The sequence below is a fragment of the Rhipicephalus microplus genome, chromosome 1, assembly GCF_043290135.1.
Source record: "Rhipicephalus microplus isolate Deutch F79 chromosome 1, USDA_Rmic, whole genome shotgun sequence".
NCBI lineage: Eukaryota > Metazoa > Arthropoda > Arachnida > Ixodida > Ixodidae > Rhipicephalus > Rhipicephalus microplus.
This window is the reverse complement of record NC_134700.1, coordinates 160,131,083-160,149,405: the sequence shown is the minus strand read 5'-3', so window position 1 is coordinate 160,149,405 and position 18,323 is coordinate 160,131,083. Positions and strand designations below refer to the sequence as shown.

At 45.5% G+C, this 18,323-nt stretch overlaps 1 protein-coding gene across 1 annotated transcript in view; it reads left to right on the top strand.

The window, feature by feature from the left end:
• Window positions 1–16,423, top strand: part of LOC142801760 (speckle-type POZ protein-like) — a 31,536-nt gene extending 15,113 nt beyond the window's left edge. The window contains exons 3-4 of the mRNA XM_075887557.1: window positions 5,657–6,148; window positions 15,891–16,423. Coding sequence (XP_075743672.1) covers window positions 5,657–6,148; window positions 15,891–16,274 — 876 coding nt within the window. The 3' untranslated portion in view covers window positions 16,275–16,423. The remainder of the gene's footprint in view (window positions 1–5,656; window positions 6,149–15,890) is intronic.
• The last annotated feature ends 1,900 nt before the right edge of the window (window positions 16,424–18,323 follow it).

Genomic DNA, 18,323 nt, shown 5'->3' with positions numbered 1-18,323 from the left:
GTTGTACGAGTATGACATGATGTTCACTGACCGCCCCGGCCACACTGCACCTGTCAAGCACGGAATTGACATGGGTGATGTACGACTTTGGAATTGCGATCCCCGACCGATCAGCTTGGCTACGCGGAAAGCACATGACGCCGCCTTGTACGAACTCATCGACACAGCCGCATTCGAGAGGTCAAACAACCCATGGGTTTCCCGTAGTTCTAGTTCCAAAGACAGATGATACGTATCGCCTTTGTGTAGACTACCGTAGGCTGAATGAGATCACGAAAAAGGACGCGTACCCTCTTTCCTTAATTTTTTTTATCTTGCGCTGCATGAGTTGGGAAAAGTGACCTTTGTTGTTTTAGCTAGACGTTTCAACCGCTGCCGATGTATTGGTTAGCAGTACTGACCATCATACCACGTGGACGAGGAGCCCGAAGCTCCCTTCCCTCTGCCCTACTGCATTGTGCTGTCGAGTGTTTTGGAATGTTTGCAGCGGTAATTACGTAATCGACGGCTGGCTGTTTTCTGCACATCGTCTTCGCCTCTGGCCAGGAATGCGGTCATGACATCGGGTGATGGACATGCCTGGGACCTGCGCAACTCCCTGCAGTCCGGTGCATGTGGGTGCTGGTCACAACCGGAAGATGTGTCGGCGCAAGTGATGCTTCATTGCGCCGACGGCAACGTTGTTGCGGGACCGGGACTGAGGTGAAGTCGTCGAGCCGTACAGTGCAGCACTGTCGACTGGAGGCGGTGTCGTGGTGCATGGACATTATGTAGGGGCATGAGTTGTAATTTTTTGTTAGAGCTTGTGTAGCTGATTTCTTTTGTGTTTTTCTTTTCGGGATATGGTTTGAATTAAGGTTAAAAAAATGTGAGGGTGCTGACACCCCCTTTGAAGTTGTTTGCATCGCGAGGCGCACCTGTTTCGCACAGAAGCCGTATTTTGGGGTCACAACTATTGAGCGGTAGGTGGCGTTGTGTTCGCGGGCGTTGATCACCACTATCATCATCATGGTTAGATATCAGCGCCGGTGGCGATTACTGGCGGCACGCCTTGGTGGCGGCGTGCAAGAAACAAACTGGTTTCTTTCTCTGGTGGCATTTGGCGCGAACGGTTCTCTCTCGCGGTGTGTCCTCCGTGCACGGCACCGCAAGCCGTCTGCCGGGGGCCACTGTGGTGAGTCGGGCGTTGGCGCCTTGCCTTGCCTTTGTTATGTTGAGTGTTGTGTAATAATGTATAAGGTCATTTAGCGTGTGGATCACAGCTGATGTTATAAAAGTTCGGCTGACGATATCGTCAATCAAATAAATATGTGTTTGGTTTGTTCCGACCGCATCTGCTGTGTTCGTTCACTCCAAGAGCGTGGTGGCGATTACCGCCTCTAGACCCCACACAACTTGGCACTTTCATGCTTGGCTATTGGTGAATAGGATTTAGGTGCTGGTCATTGTCTGTAGTTCAATCACTTGTCACAACTCTACTCAAGCTTTGAAGAGAAAAGATGATGCATTTGATGAAAAAGGATCGACGTTGAAGAAGACGAGTAGAGCTGGCCTTCGGATTCACGTGCTGCAGCCGTAACCCACAGAGTCTGGCTGTGGTTTATTGAAAATAAACCCCCTTTTTCTACGAGAGGCTCGATTTTCTACAGCATTATTATGCCCTAGCCTGTTGTCCCCCTTTAACCCTTCACAGTCGCAAGCATTTTTCTACCTTTCGGCCATGCTGGCCCGAAACTGAAATACTCAAAGGTCAAGTAATTTTTTTTTTTTACAGAAGGAGCTCACATATTGTTGCGAGAAAAGAGGCGCGTAAATCAACTGCTAAAGAACTTGCTCTGCACTGCGCAACTGTGAACTGTTCCATAAGTGTTACATTGCCTAGCAGGCACCGACAGTGGCTTATGCTGCACTTCACTTATCTTGCATTCCTCTTTAAGACCAGACGCGAAGAATGGCAACTTTGGACCGTGGATTAGCAGGATAGGAGATTTAAAGCCCAGTTAGACCGTGATCATGGTGTATGATACAAACACTTTAGGTGGGGACACTTGGCTTTCTAGTGGGACGCGACTTGCCAAATAAAGTAACAGAGACGCACGTCCGTCGGACCGCTGCTGCAAGCCAGCGCAACTCAAAAATAGAAGGAAAAAATTCACGCGCTGTTGCTATAGCAACCGGTAAGGCTGGTGGCAACGCCGGCGTTCCGAAAGTGTCGTGTTTTTCACTCGCAAGGAAAAAAAAAATCATTCGGCCGCTTTAGTCACTAGCGTGCCTTTGGCGCGTTTCATGAAGTGATAGGGAGCTTTAGAATAGAGCACCGTGAGCCCTTGCGGTGCGGTCACTACCACTACGCATGCGTCGTACGTGAGCCCCCGTTCGCGTTCGCTGCCCGCCCGCAGAAAATCCGAAATAGCGTGCAGCGATCAGGGCCCGTGAGGCCTGCGAAGTGTTGGTGTCGAGGCTATCTGAAGTTTCCTTGCATTTGAATTTGCAGACCAGCTGAAGTCCCTACATTGTTCCCTAGGAGGGGCAAATGTTATTCTAAAACTCATATGGTGCCGCAGCACCTGCAAAAGTTATTCTAAAACTCCCTATTACACTATCCCTATTCTAAAACTCCCCACTTTATTACACTGTGCATTCACTGCTTTTTGTGAGCAAGCTTCCAGTGGCATTCCTAAAAAGGTCAGCTGATTGTTTAATGCAAAAAAGAAAAATACTGTAATGCTCATTCCGTGCACGGTAAGAAGGGATGGTAAAATCAGCGAGAAGATAGGCACAGGGTCTCCTGTAAACTTGTCTCCCAGGGGGTAATCACACAGTCATGAACTTTTCACCGTATAGTTATCATTAGAGCCGTGAAAATAGAATTTGGTGCAACTATGTAATCTATGTAATACACTCCAACAAATTGGTTGAGGTATCCAAGTCGTTGCTTTTCTTTTTATGAGCAGTCACGGGGTTTTATTCAAGTTCTGCTTTGCTCGTCATCAAAAGAATGTGCATCCGCCCACGTCGTTCGCGCTTAGCAGATCCAGCTTGCTGGTACGAGTGTCCTACATACCATCAGCGAGTGCACGAAAACTAAGGCATTCAAATAAAGAACAGCTTGATACAAAATTTTGAAAAGCATGTCAGTTATTCGCGTATCTGTTACACCCCAAGCAGTATTAAGTTCACAGGACGTGCGAGAACCACTTCAAATATCGGCATGCGTTCCATAGAAAGACATGTAGATCGTATTCTCCACGTGACTAAAGCCCCCGTTATGCTTGCAGACAACGGTAATCTATTTTTACTCTTTGGCACGAACAACGCTACTGTGCTATTTGATTCTCTCACGAAGGTTGGTTCGCAACGCTTCACTTTGTCTTCAAGTTGCATCTACTTGTCGATAGGCACGCTGACGGCAGCGGTCCGACGAACGCGCGTCGCTGTTACTTTATCTGGTCCATTGTGTCTCGCGAGTGTCCCCACCTTAAGTGTTTGGTATCTTACACTGTGACCGTGACATACCATGTAGTAGTTGCACTCTGCCTGTGGAGCAGAGACATCTCCAGGTGGAGGTGCTTGAGTGCATTGCCAGACTGCTTGCCATACATCATGTAATTTCAGAGGTTACTGATACAGTCCTGGTATTTCCATGTCAATCAGCAGCCTGCTTATATTTTTTAAAGAAAAAATTTTGGTCTGTCTGTCTGTACATTTGTCTGTTTGTCCTCCCTAACGATACCTGAAACGGCATCAAACGGCCCACCCCATCGGCAGCGCCCACCAATATTGCTCAAGGTTTAGCATTTATGGTTGTGCGATTGTCAATTAAAAGTAATTATTGCGCATATCTGAGGCGCCACAACAACGCTTCGATGTTTTTTCTCCTGGTTCATATCTACAACTATGCTATTCGAAATGCAAAAGATGCCCTAGTTAGTCTCTTGTCTTGTACTGAACCCTTATTATGACAATACATTCCAATGCAAAACACAGCTTTTTACATACTATAGTGCTTGAAGTGTTGCATTGTAACCTTAGCAACTACAGCGTAACGGCCAGGGCAGGAAGCATGCTCTTCATTATCCCCTTCTGCAGCAAGTTTAAAATTGCACTCATCAAATTTAGAGGCACGTCATGCACCATGTGTTTATTCAAATGGCTTGAAACGTGGTGTGCTCATTTGTGCAGGCTTCCTGAGTGGACAAACATCGATAATTTAGCTTATTTATGCTACGTAATGCTGCGGCGGATCACTTAGCTGGTGACACGACCATGTTCGATGACCAGTTGACATGCCGTGTTCTAGGACCCATGTCACGAGTACTTTTTTTCTTCGCTTAAAATGAATGCAAAAAAAAAACTGTGCTTGCATTCTGCCCTAAATCATTCTTTTTGTGCAAGAATTGATGCTGATTGAATAAATAATAATTAGATACTTGATTCCATGCTAATTAATTACTGAAACTTACAGAAAACAAGACATTCCTTCGTCTTTTTGGAATGCAATGCTGAGTGCCTTAAAATCATGCCATGCAAATTTGACACATTTGTAGACAGTGGATCATAATTAACATCTGAAGAGGATAATTATACTAGAAGTATGAAAGCACAGTGGAAGAGTGGGAAAATGCTCAAGGTCATGACATGCTGAAGTACTTTCTTGTCTTTGTTCCACCCCTCCCTACGTAGGTCTCACACTTCTTGTTGGGATGAAAGAAGAGAAAAAAAAAATTGTTCGGATCCCGCGACAAAATCCTGCAACTACAGTTGTACTTGACACATTCGAAGCATTTACACAGCAGTCGATTTCAGAAATTGTAGGCTCAAGCAGCGAGATTCTTTGTGGAGGATAAGATGACAAAGTGTTGTAGGGCCCTTTAAGGATTGCTCAGTGGATAATGGAGTGAGTAATGTGAGGTTCAACATTGACAGGAGGACTGCTGCATTTTAGAGCAAGCAAGTGTAATTCGTATTGTTTACATGGAGAAAAAAATTGAGCTTGGTAATCCATGCAATGCGTAGTGTAGATAGTTGATGATCCCAGATTTACGGAATAGGTGCCGAAAGACAGGAAGTGCAGTCATGGATGGCAGAGAGTTCAGTGGTGGGACAAAATGTAAATGTTTACAGGTGTAAAATGGAATCCACTCATGCAAGACCAGAATAATTGGAGATTGTTGGGAGACCTTTTTGTCCTCAAATAAACAGAAATGAATGAAGGGTCATGGTAGGGATCATGATGATCACATTCTAAGGACTTGACATAGCTTTCATGAGATAGCTTCACCAAGATGGTTGCTTTGCTTTGCATTGTGCAGAGAGGAACACGATTATGGGTCGTACTGCTGAATTTAGGGTGTTGCAGTGGTCCACATAAACACGTGAATTTGGCTGCAAGGACCTCGATGTTGTGACCTTCATCTGAGGTCTGTCTGCTGGAGGCACTTAATTTTTCTTCAAGCTGGTGAAGATTTAGTGAGTGAGGCTAACGTGTTTCACTGTATCTTTGTACACACAGAGGTGCTCACGGGCAAACTTTCGTAGCTTTGGCATATGCCTGCAGTTAGTGTGATACTTGTGCATATAGGCTAATAGATGTCAAGCTGTTTTTTGGGTGTTAGTGTGTCATGTAAATTTGAAAACCTTGGCTCATTGTTTCCAGGTGCGCCTCAAGCTTCGGTTGGATCTGACAAAGGACTATGCATCCATCTGTGTGGTGCCCTTCCATGGGATGCAGGGGCGCAACTGTGTGTACACGCTGACGCTTCTCGGCGAGGCGGGACGGCCCGTGCAGCGATACTTCCACAACGGCTTCCATACGCTCTACCGGGGCAGCACAAACTACCTGGGCATTGAGCTCTGCAAGGCGTTTCTCTACAACCGCGAGAATAAGTGCATCCACGGCGATGCCCTGAGCATTCTGTTCGAGGTGGAGTTCCTCGCAGACAGCACCAACACGCCCATCAAGCGCACGGACATCCCTGTCAGCCCGCTACTCAAGAACTTGGCGGGCCTGCTGGAGGACAAGAGCTTTGGCAACGTGCAGCTGACGGTGCAGCAGCGGAACCTGTATGCCCATCGCGATGTCTTGATGCTTTCATCGCCTGTGTTTGGCGCCATGTTCTCGCATCCCACCAAGGAGTCCCAAGAGCAGGTAAGCACTCTCATGCGCAGGTACACTGGGACAATCCAGCTGTAGTAGTTTTGAACGGAATGTGGGCTGTTGAGTCACGAGAGCAACCCATGTAAATTCTCTGGGCACATTTTATTGCTTTCACATCCGTACTTTCTACTGTGGTGAAATGTTGTGATGGAAATCGTATTGAAATGAAATGTTCAACCCTGCACAGTAATGAAACCGGTATGAGAAGCTGTAAATTTCTGTGCTTATTGAACTCGCTGTCTTCCTTGGGGTTCTTCACTTGCACTCTTTAGCAGTGTATGGTGGCGTAAAGCTCTGGAAGTACGACAAAAAGAAAATAATCATCAGTCTCAGAAAATTAGTAAAGATAGACCAACTGAAGAAGCACTAGGATGTGGAAACTTGAGGCTCCAAGTTTCCTCAAACATTTTGACCAAAACTGAAATCAATGCATGCATCATAAATGAAATGCTTTGATAATCATTTTTGGTCCACAAGACAGTGGTGGTTGCTTTGGAAACCGACAAGTTCAGGAGGCAAGCAGGTTCTCCATTGCAGTCTTTTTCCCTCTGTTTGAGCAACAAAGCTATGGTGATCTACAACATGTCAGCAGGATAAATATTGATTAGTCAGGTGGTGGCGTACGTACAAAAGCAGAAAAATGACAGCCATATGTTTTCACTGCCCAGTGGGAGGTTTTCCTATTGCATTCAATAAAGCTTTTGCAAAGCTTCCCTTCAAGTGAAACTGCAATGAGCACGATCAGTAGCCACACACGTGGAAGTCTTTTTTCCTTCGTGTTAATGGGGTCTGTACATTTTGTTGCACAAAATGAATTCTGAAAGAATTCGTGTCAAGGAGAGAGAAGTAGCATCTTTGAGCAGAGGAAAATGAAACTTTGTGGCTAATAAATGTTGCCTGTAGCGTTATTATTATGGCATCATTTAAAAGATATGTGGCTGTATTTTTGTAGATTGTTACGCAGCTGTCTCTGTGTGAACAGGTTTTTTAGACCCAGAATTGGTTGAGGACTTTGACCGATCTGAATTGCAGTTTGAGAAGCTTTCTGCTTCGGTGTGCATGAAATATGTGTACACATGGGCTACCAGCAGTACTGCCAGAATCATAAATTTCTATAGAAGTCTTAGAAAAGCACCTCTGTTGTGCCATTCCATTAATGATATAATAGAGGAATAAAACATTGAGAGTATTTCAGTGCTTATAGTTAATTGGCTCAATGCTGGTGCTTGGCATTTTTGATTTTTGATGAGCAATGTTCTTTGAAGTAATAGTTCTTTTTTGCTTTGGTTTGTTTCTTTATTACTGGCCATGTTTCTGATGTGTTTTCATGGAAGGTGGACTAATTCAAGAGGTGTGCATTTGTAGAATAGCAATTTGACCGGTGTTAATGTAGTTCTGATATTCTAAAAAAAAACAGTCTAGACCACATCTTGTTCCTGTAAAAGCCACGCGGGGATGAAATTATGTGTTTAGTGTAAATCGTGAGGCTGATTTACCATAAAATATCCATGCTTGAAACTGTTGAAATGAATTGACATTTGAATATTCGTTTTGAGGAAGCCTCGCTGAAGTGCCCTAAAATAAAACAGAGTGGTGCGTTGACATTTAGCCAATGCACAAAAGAAACTATACAGTCTGTTATCATCAGTTTCCTAGCTCCAAGCAAACTTATGCATGAGATATGTTACACTAGTGTTTATAGTGTACAAAAGTTAAAAACTATCTCATGAGTGGAGTGTCACCCAAACTACCTGCAGGTTGCGGGATAAAATTCCAGCTCCGGCGGCTGCATTTTCGATGCAGGTGAAAATGCTGTAAAGATCGTGGGCTCAGATTTGGGTGCATGTTAAAAAACCCTAGGTGGTAGAAAATTCTGGAGCCCTCCACTACGGCGTTTCTCATAATGATATGGTGGTTTTATGACGTTAGACACCAGATATCAAATCAAATCAGTGCCACCCTAACTAGAGGCACATACATTTGAATACAACCAGTGCTATGTCTACCCAGTTGAGCTTGTTGCAGCGGCAACATTGATTATCTTAGCAATATATGCATTCTTGGCGAGTAAAAGCTACAAGTGCTATTGCTTGATGTTGATTCGCAGTATACATAAAAGGACAAAATTACCAGCAGCCCTCACTGGTCGTCAACATCAATTGACAGCACGTACATGTGATGCTATCAGATAAGTGATGTGGGTGTTAGAAAAAAAAAAAGAGAGCATTCAGTTGAGCAGGCAAACAGGGCTGGAAATCCTGTCTTTGAACGTTTGTGCTGCACAGGTTGTTGGCAAATGATTGGTAGACTGAAAGAACCAGAGTGCCAGATGAAGTTCACTCCGTGAGTGGGAGCACCACTGTACAATGTATTTGCGGAGGCGAAATATGGAAATACTGGAAGGGGGCATTCAAAAAGTAGCATATTTTCCACATCTAAATAAAAGAATAAGTCAGTCAATTTTAGCAATCATTCATCATTGCCAGTGTCCTTGTACGTTTCTGTGAAATTACAGCCTAAACGATGTCAATAACCTTCAAAAGGACGTCGACTCCATTTTTAACTGGTGCACAACCTGGCAAGTAGATCTAAGTGCCACGGAATATAAAGCTTTGAGTGTTTCTCAAATATCATCTTCTGTTACCTAGTTAACAACATTCTACTCGAACAAGTCACCCCCTATCATTATCTGGGTGTACACACCACCACATGTGTAAGCTGGTTGCTCCACATTGGTTCCATTACTAATGCAAACCCATGCTTGGGTACATTTGCCGCAATTTCACCTCCACGCCCATCTCCTTTAAGCTCTTAATGTACTAGGTACTAATTGGTAGCAAGCTAGAATATGCTGTTGCATTATGGCGCCCTAGTACAGCTAATCTAATGAATGCTCTCAAACTAATACAGAACAATTCTGCTTGCTTCATTCTACATCCGTCATCATACTAGCATCACTGCCATGAAGAACTCACTCGAGCTGCCTTTTTCCTAATCTCGTAGGCTTTTACACCTGTGTTTATGCCACAAAATCTATCATCACATTCCAACTCTTCGGGACACTGATTTTTCCCCCTTCTTACGTATTGACTAGAACAGATCATTGTAATAAAGTTGGTGTCATATCTATAATGAGGAAAGGAAGACGACAACCGGGAACGGTGATCATCATCACAAGAGACAGGAACCACTATATCGGTGCTCGAGCACCACCATCTTCCTTGTCCTGTGGCTATTTCTGACCGACCGCCTGTTTGTTAGGCTCGCCCAATAAACTTCTTTACATTTGGTGGATTGTGCTGGGTATCCACATTGCCTACACCTTGGAACTCTGATCCCGCATCTTGCCGTCGACCATGCTGCAAGTTCACGCTGCTCAACAGACACTACCTCTCGTGGCCGTGGCATGCCCGGGCCCGGTTCAACAGCAGTGAGACACCACAATATTTGCGGGCACCGAAGACCGGTATGTCGAGGACTGGCTGTTGTCCTACGAAAAAGTCAGTCAACCCAACAGGTGAGATGACGCTGCTAAGTTAGGCACTGTCAACTTTTATCTCACCAACATGGCTAAATGTGGTATATGAATAGCAAAACCAAGATTGCGAACTGGTTCACTTTGAAGGAGGCAATATCCGCTATTTTCGGTCGTCCTGCCTTACAAAAGTTACGCATCGAACGTATGCACACAGGGGCACAGGAACCCGGTAAAACTTTCACTGCATATATTGAAGACATAATTGATCTCTGCCAGCGCGTCGATGCCTTCATGAGCGAAACGAAAATGCCAAGATACAGCACATTACGAAGGGCGTCGTTTTTCAGATGCTCCTTGCGAAGACCCCCAGCACTGTGGCTGAAGTAGCGACATTGTGTCAGAGCTATGGCGAACTGAGGAGGCAATGAGCTCTCATGTGACGTTCATTCTAGACGATCCAACCAGTCACTGCGTTGGACATCATGCCTGACCAGTTGTACCTTCTTACACAAATGAAAAAAAATGCCCGCAGCTTCCCTCGGGGGAACACTGAGGAAGATGCGGAGCATATAATTGGTTAACGGGGTGTTAAAGTGCGACTTACTTGGGTCGATGGCTAAATTGGTTAACGTGGTTGTGAAATGGGGTGTTAAATTGCGACTTACTTGGGTCGATGGCTAAATTGGTTAATGTGGTTGTAGGAGGGGGTGTTAAATGAGTGAACCCGTACACACGTATGCGAAAGGGCGGCGCTGGTCGAAGGGACGTCGATCATTCTGTTTGTGGATTCGTTGGCATTCATTTCACGGCGACTTCGGACGTCGACGCGCCGTACAAACCAACGGACGAGCGGCAACTGAGCGAGCGAGCGCCGACCTTGAGTATATATACAGCGTGACCGCGCATGCGCTGTCAGCTGTCGAATGTTCTCGAAGGAGAAGCGCGCGCGCGGCACAGATGGCGACGGCGCGACGGCGCATGCGCTGTCAGCTGTCGAATGTTCTCGAAGGAGAAGCGCGCGCGGCACAGATGGTGGGCGACGGCGCGACGGCGCATGCGCGCGCGTCAGCTGTCGAATGTTTGAGAAGCGGTGCGGACGGCGCACTACAAGGCGCGAGTATAAGATGCTTCCGCATCTAAAACTTCGTACGAGAGGAAGTGGCTTGGCAGCTTTCTCTACTGCTTTTTGCTCAGCACCAGGAGCTCTCGCGGCAGCAGCCGCTGCGGCACCCCACCCAACCCCATTGGCCCCCATGTTCCGACATGTGTTCCAAGAGCAGATTTCCAAGGCCATACCAGTGCCGTTTTAGCAGCACCCTGTCACCACGCCTCTTACTTACGCTGAGGCAGTAAAGCGGTTGCAGCCACACCAATCCTTGCTGTTCCATGAAATGCGGCATACCACAGCCCCAACTCAGCCGTCCACCACTTGGACTCCTCCCATTTCTACCGCAGCCTTAACTCAGCCATTCGCCACATGGTCTAGCTGCTCCCCCCACTGCAGATGCCTGACAAATGCGCAATATGCGGGCAATCTGTTTTGTATGCAGCGTTGCTGGCCATATTGCCAAATACTGCCATCGTTGTGTGCCAGGATACACAGACTCCTACTTGGAGAATAACTACATGGACCGTCCACCATCTCGTTATGAAAACTCGAATACTCAATCAAGCACGTCTTCACATGACTATCTGCAACCTACGTGTGGTCGCTCACCTCCAACCTGTCACCACTCCATGTCACCCACGCAACGTCAGCAAGCACTTGAAAATGAGGGAAACTAGCAGCCGCAGTTCCTGAGGCAAGAACTGCGTTGCTGAAATGCTCAAGTCCTGGAACTCTGCCGTCAAATACTGTAGCAGTTTTTGTGGAAGGCGTCCCTGCATATGTCTTTGTTGATACCGGAGCTCCCGTTTCTATTATGGATGCCAAACTTTGCCGCATGCTCCCAAAAGTGGCCACACATTTTGATACCATGTCCTTGCGTACAGCGAATGCAAAGCCTGTTTGGCCTATAGCCGCCTGCACTGCCCGACTGACCATTGCGACCAGCCACTATGTTGTTGAGTTTATTGTCCTTCCATCCTCCTCGCACAATGTCATACTTGGCTGAGATTTCCTATCACGTAATTGCGCTGTTATCGATTTTGCCAGATCTGAACTTGAACTCTTGCCATTCTGCGACCAGCCCCCCATACATTTTCAGCAAGCTATACACAAACTGGTCGTCAAGGAAGATACTGAAATTCTGCCGACAATAGCTGTTTTGCTCCCCGTGTTCTGCAACAGTATTTGTGATGAAGCTGCATTCTTTGAACAATCAAGAATCTTCCTTAGTCAAAAGCCTCTTCTTCTGCCTCAATCGACCCTCTCCATGTCTCAAGGAAACAGCTCACTCTGCCCAACCAATCCTCTTCTGTATCCCATTCTGTATCCCATTCAAGAGGTGAATCTCTTGGATGTGTGCAGGCCATTTACAATGGAGAAATATTTATCATGCAGCAACATTTGTCTTCCAGTGACCCGGACGTCATCAGTGCCCTCAACCCTTCTTATGTACCACCTTCCGAGCTCTTCGATTCATTGATCGCTGATAGACTGTCACCATCTGAATGCTCTGATCTTCTTGAACTGCTGTACCACTTCTATGAATCTTTCGATATTGCTCGACCTTCCCTCGGCCAAACTTCTACTATTGTTCACTACATCAGCACAGGCTCCAACATCCCTGTGCAACAACGACTATACCATGTCTTCGCCGCCGAACGTCAAGTTATTGCTGAATATGTTGACGATATGCTCAAACGCAACGTGATTCGACGTTTACAAAGTTTGTGGGCATCACTGGTGTTTATAATGATAAAGAAGGATAATCTGATTTGCTTCTTTAAGTGCCAGTAATCGATGCTTCGCATTGATGACACCCTTGATGCTTCGGGTTGATGCTTCGGATTGATGACACCCTTGATTGTTTACAAGGCCATGAGTTGTTTTCATCCTTAGGTTTGCACTCGGGGTATAGGCAGGTACCTTTAGCCGATGCTGATCGCCCAAAGACAATCTTTGTAACACCAGATGGGCTATATGAATTCATGTCATGCCTTTTGGCCTCTGAAGTGCACCGGCTACCTTTGAGCACATGATGGACTCAGTTCTGCGCGGTTTAAAATGGAACATATGTTCATGCTACCTCGACAATATAATTGTTTTTGTGCCAGATTTCCCAACACATCTTCCGCACGAAACATGTTCTAATATGTCCCAAGAATGCTCAGCTCCAACTGAATCTTACGGAATGCCACTTTGCGGCCCGGGAACTTACGATTCTCGGTCACTTGCTATTAAGGGATGGCATACTATCAGACCTAGCAAAACTACAAGCTGTTGCTGACTTTCTCAAGCGCACGACTGTAAAGCAGTTGCAGGGCCTTGTAGGCTTATGCTTCTACTTTCGGCGCATTGTGCGCAACATTGCCTCTGTAATTGCGCCTTTGACTCAAATTTTAAGGAGCGCCACTGATATATCTTCATGGTCTTCCGAGTGTGGTCAAGCATTCTTTACTCTTCGCTGTCTCTTGATGTCACCTCCCATATTGTGCCAGTACGACCCATCGGCTGCGACGGAAGTTCATACAGGTGTCGGCCGCGGCACGGTTCCCACACAACAAAAGCCTGGGTTCCCAGAGTATGTTGTCGCATGTACTCCAGCAGAACGCTGTTATCGAAAAAGAATGCTTGGCCATAATTTGGGTGCTTGCCGAGTTCTGCCCCTACGTATATGGCTGCACATTAATGTAGTTACAGACCACCATGCGTTATGTTGGTTGTTTTTGCATAATGATCCATCAGGTCACCTTGCTCGTTGGGCTCTCTGACTTCAGGAGTATGACATCTTCATTGTCCACCATTTTGACCGCAAGCACACTTATACTGATGCACTGTTGCGGTCCTCACTGTCAACTGAGACAACATTCATCTCTTGTGTAGATCACATTGTGTCAGCTCTTGACGTTGATGCCGTCCCCTCTGCACAGCGCAACAATCCATAAACGGCTTTACTTCTTGGTGTTTTATCTGAAGCACCCGCCCTTCCGACCACTCGAGCACTGCAACACCAGGGTTTGCACTTCAGCATTTGAGATGTCCTCTTGTACCGGCGCAATTACTCACCAGATGGCAGAAAGTGGCTCCACGTTATTCCCTGAACGCTGCGTTCTACAATCTGCACGTTCTTTCACAACGACCCACAATGTGCTCAGGCCGGTCTCTTCAATACCTATGAACGCTTGTGGAAGAGATATTAATGGCGTGGAATGTTTACCTTCATTCGTCAGTTCATTCGAGGCTGCCAAGAATGTCAGTGACGGAAAGACCACCGCATCCTGCAGTGGGTTCACTACAGCAGCTTCCATGCGCAGACCACCCATTTGATCGCATCGGAATAGACGTTTATGGGCCACTGCCATTGACCACGTCTGGCAACTGATGGGCTATCATTGCTGTGTATCATTTTACCCGGTACGCTGAAACCGCTGCTCTTTCCACGGTGACAGCACAGGACGTCGCATCTTTCGTCCTCAGTCATTTTGTGCTCTTTCATGAACCTCCTCGCAAACTTCTCAGTGATTGTGCCCATGTATTTCTCTATGACGTCAATAAAGCACTTCTCTATCAGTGTCATATTGTACGTTAGACGAGTACTGCCTACCACCCCCAGACAAACGGTTTGACTGAGCGTTTTAATCAGACCCTGGTCGACATGGTTGCGACGCACATGTTGCATCAGATCAATCAAACTGGGACCTTGTTCTTTCATTTGCAACCTACGCATACAACACAGCGGCGCTAGTCACAACGGGATTTTCCCCTTTCTTCCTTCTGTACGGTCGCCAGCTCTCCCACACTATCGACACCTTGCTGCCATGCACACCGAATGCATCTGAGTGCACAACCGTGTCTAAAGCTGCCCGTCACACTGAAGAATGCCTCTGGCTAGCCAAGCAGCTTACTACAACCGACCAACAACGCCAGAAAGAGGCCCTAGATCACGACCACCCCCTTGCGAAAAAATTCGCGTCTAGAACACTTGTATGGCTGCATTTACCACCCTGCACTACTTGTCTTCCAAACTACTCTCAAACTATCACGATCCATACCGCGTGGTCGAGCATACTTCACCAGTTAACTACGCCATTGAAACACTTATGCCGCCGAGTGACCGTCGTCGGTGTAAGTGTGATATCGTTCACGTAGATAGCCTCAAGCCGTACTTTGACCCGATTGTTCTTACCTGCTAAATTACCAGCATGGCTTCATCTTTCTTGATGGGGGAAAAATATAAGGAAGAAAGAAAGAAAGACGACAACAGGGAATGAGGATAATCACCATGAGAGGAAGGAACCACGAGATCAGTGCTCGAGCACCACCATCTTTCTCTTCCTGTGGCTATTTCTAAGCGTCCGCCTATTTGTTGGGCTTGCCCAATAAACCTCTTTACATGTCTAACAGAAACTTGGAGTGACTCGTTTGTGCCCAGAACATCTGCAGACTGGAACCACCTTTCCGGACCTGTGGCAGCCATCATCGATCATCAGTTGTTTACCAGCTACCATTGTGTAGATAAGCAAACCAGCTCGAATTGTCTTTTTGTACAACACGTTTATATTCAGCTAACATTGTATGAGTAAAAAAAATCATGTTTAATTTTCTCCATAATGCCATTGGTCTGCAGGGTGTTATTAAATAAATAAATAAATAAATAAATAAATAAATAAATAAATAAATAAATAAATAGCTGCTGCAGGACTCCCATATGGACTAAGCAGGGAGGCACATAAAACCACACGCTTTATAAGAGGGAGCAAAGATAGGTTACAAGAGACCACTGTGTTGGGAACTGTACTTTGTCAGAAGAGCAAACGTCAGTTGGTAGTTTTGTGCATTCGCTTTGTATTTTGATCAGCATTGCCTCAAAATTTCAACAGCACAGGAAAAGCTCAAACGGGTGAAAAGAGAGCTGACATGGACATAAGCTGTCCGTGACACACACTGTCTGCAACGCTTGTCCGTATCAGCTCTCTTTTCATCCACATTTTTCTCACGTTTACGTCAATCAGTATTCAAAAGACTTGAATATTTTTTTAACTTACCCGCACAAGAAAGACTATTCAGTCCCTCTTATAGCCTTATTAAAAATATCAACGTGTTGTTCACTTCAATTGCTTTAGTAACACGCATATATATTATTTCAACAGGTAATCCACCTGCCGGACCAATCCTTCGATGCCATGCGTGAGATGCTGCTCTTTATCTACACGGGTGAGGTTCCGAATCTGGACAAGGTTGCCGAAGACTTGTATGTGGCTGCAGACAAGTACTCAATGAGTGAACTGAAGACTCTCTGTGGGGACTACTTGGGTTCAAACTTGACTGTAGAGAGGGCAGCAGATGCGTTTGTTCTCTCGAACATGTACAGCGATGCCGAGCTGTCGCGTAGCATTGCTCGTTTTATTGCAGACCATCTGGTCGCTGTGCAAAGAACTGCTGGCTGGAAGAACATCTGGGGCAAACCTGACATCACTGAGCGGCTGTTTATGCTCATTGCTGACATTGGAAACACCCTCGAGCCAGCCACATAGTCTCTTGCTGACAGACTTATTCCAGCATTTTGCTCCACTGGTCAGTGTGGGTTGTGGAATGGCGACGAGGGTGGAATTTTCCATAGGAGCTATTCGAAAGCCAGAAGTTTGCACTTGTGTATCCGCATGCGCCGTCGTCTCTTACTCAGTGTGTTCTGATGAAAATTGGGTATCCAATCTTTTGCCATGTCAGGCATGAGTTCTGAACAAATAAAAGAACATGCACAAGCTTTGTCGGTACTGTATGTTCAAAGCATGTCTATTGTGGTGCTGTCAGGTTACACTCGTTGCTGATATTGGCTGTTGCCATGGGTTGGCTCTTTAGGCCGATCCACTAGAGACATTTTGCCTGTTTGCGTGGTGGCTGGCAATGTAGTGAAAGTGTCTTTTCGAAGATTAGCTAAATGCGAAAATTTTGTGTAAATAGCTTCAAATGTTTCCACTCCGGGTGTACTCTGAATTTGTGAAAAGTGTACTCTGCTGGCTTTTATTGAAAGCTGGAGCCAAGCTGTGTGCTGGCTCTTGGAAGTCAGGATGATTGATGCAAATTTAGTATTGTGACACACTTGTGACTGACATAGGCAGAGTCCTTATTTAACCTAGCAGCTTGTTTGTAATTTGTAAAAATGGTCCACCAGGACTTTGCTGCACTAGCGGGCATTGTGTGGGAGATTTTTGAGGTTGTGCCAAGTTGAAAGTTGTATGCAAAGGAAAATTTTCCTTCCAGATATTTTGCATTGTGCACTCCCAAAAGCTAGCACTTACACATGATCATCTGTTATGGAACGAACAGTCAATACATTGAACTATTCTGGTAGTATAAGTTGCATTTGTAGAGTTTCTGAGGACAAAGTCTGTGATTGTGAGTAGAAGCAACACTAAGGACAGGTGCAAAATGTTTGCCGTATATTTGCTGATGCTGTAAGACAGAAGTGAGAGCAAAAAATGAAAGCTGGGCAAGTTAGTGCACAATCAACTTTATAGCAAAATACATACAAACAGCCCACAAAGCAGTGAAAGCCCACAAACAGGCCACAAGGCAGTGGAAGCCCTTTTCTGTTTTTTGAGGACGACGGGCTTGTGTGAACGCCACTGACTTGCCGTGGAGTTCAACACGCTGCAGTGAATTTACCAAGTAATAAAAAACTAAAAAGTGAACCTGGGCTCTCCTCACAACTACGTAAGGTAACTTCAACTTGTTGGTTGTGTGTAGCGGTTGTGTTTTTCATTTGTAGATTCATATTGGTGCTATGTTCTCATGCTGCAGGGAAAGTTGAAATAGGTGACCTCCTTTTCATGTCTTTTAGATTTACCAATGAAAACGATTGCTCTTGATTACATCTTACAACTCTCTAACAATTTATTATATTGCTTTTCAATATGTTATGTTAGCCATAAGGTGTTTGCAGTTGATGGGGCTGGGGGCTAAGTTGCTGGCAGCAGCAGTAATGCAGAAACATTGAAAGCAAGTTATTGATGACTTGCTAACATTGGTAACATTAAAGTTCAGAACTGGCATAAAAACTGTCTGTTTGCATGCATGCCGAAAGAGTGAGTTAAACCAGTCATGTCACTTCTATAGAGAAAGTGACTAGGCGCTATTCCATGTTTCTACATACTGCGTTGACACAGTGCAGCCGCCAATAAAACAGCCGTAAGCATTGTGCTACTTGCATGTGCCACTAACCAGAGGCAGTGCCGAAAGTTAAAAGGCCATGCCGGTAATGAAGTCTCAGTAGTAATTGTAACATTCTGAAGTTTTGCAATATTTGAGCGGTCCTTCAAGCACACCATTATTTTGGTTGTTGGGTTTCTGCACAAAGAAGGATTAATGTCGGTGTGTTAGCAACATGAAAGCTTTTCAATATCATGTAGAACTTGACTGCTCTTGTGCTGTGAAATGCAAGCAGGGGGCAAATTGGGATGTTAATACACCCTGTGGAAATAAGTAGCAATTTGTGCTTGCATTTTAGAGCTTTAAAGAATGAAATATGGGTAAGTCTAGAAAGTTGAAGTATGCTATTTGCCTGCACTTTTAATGTAGATTGT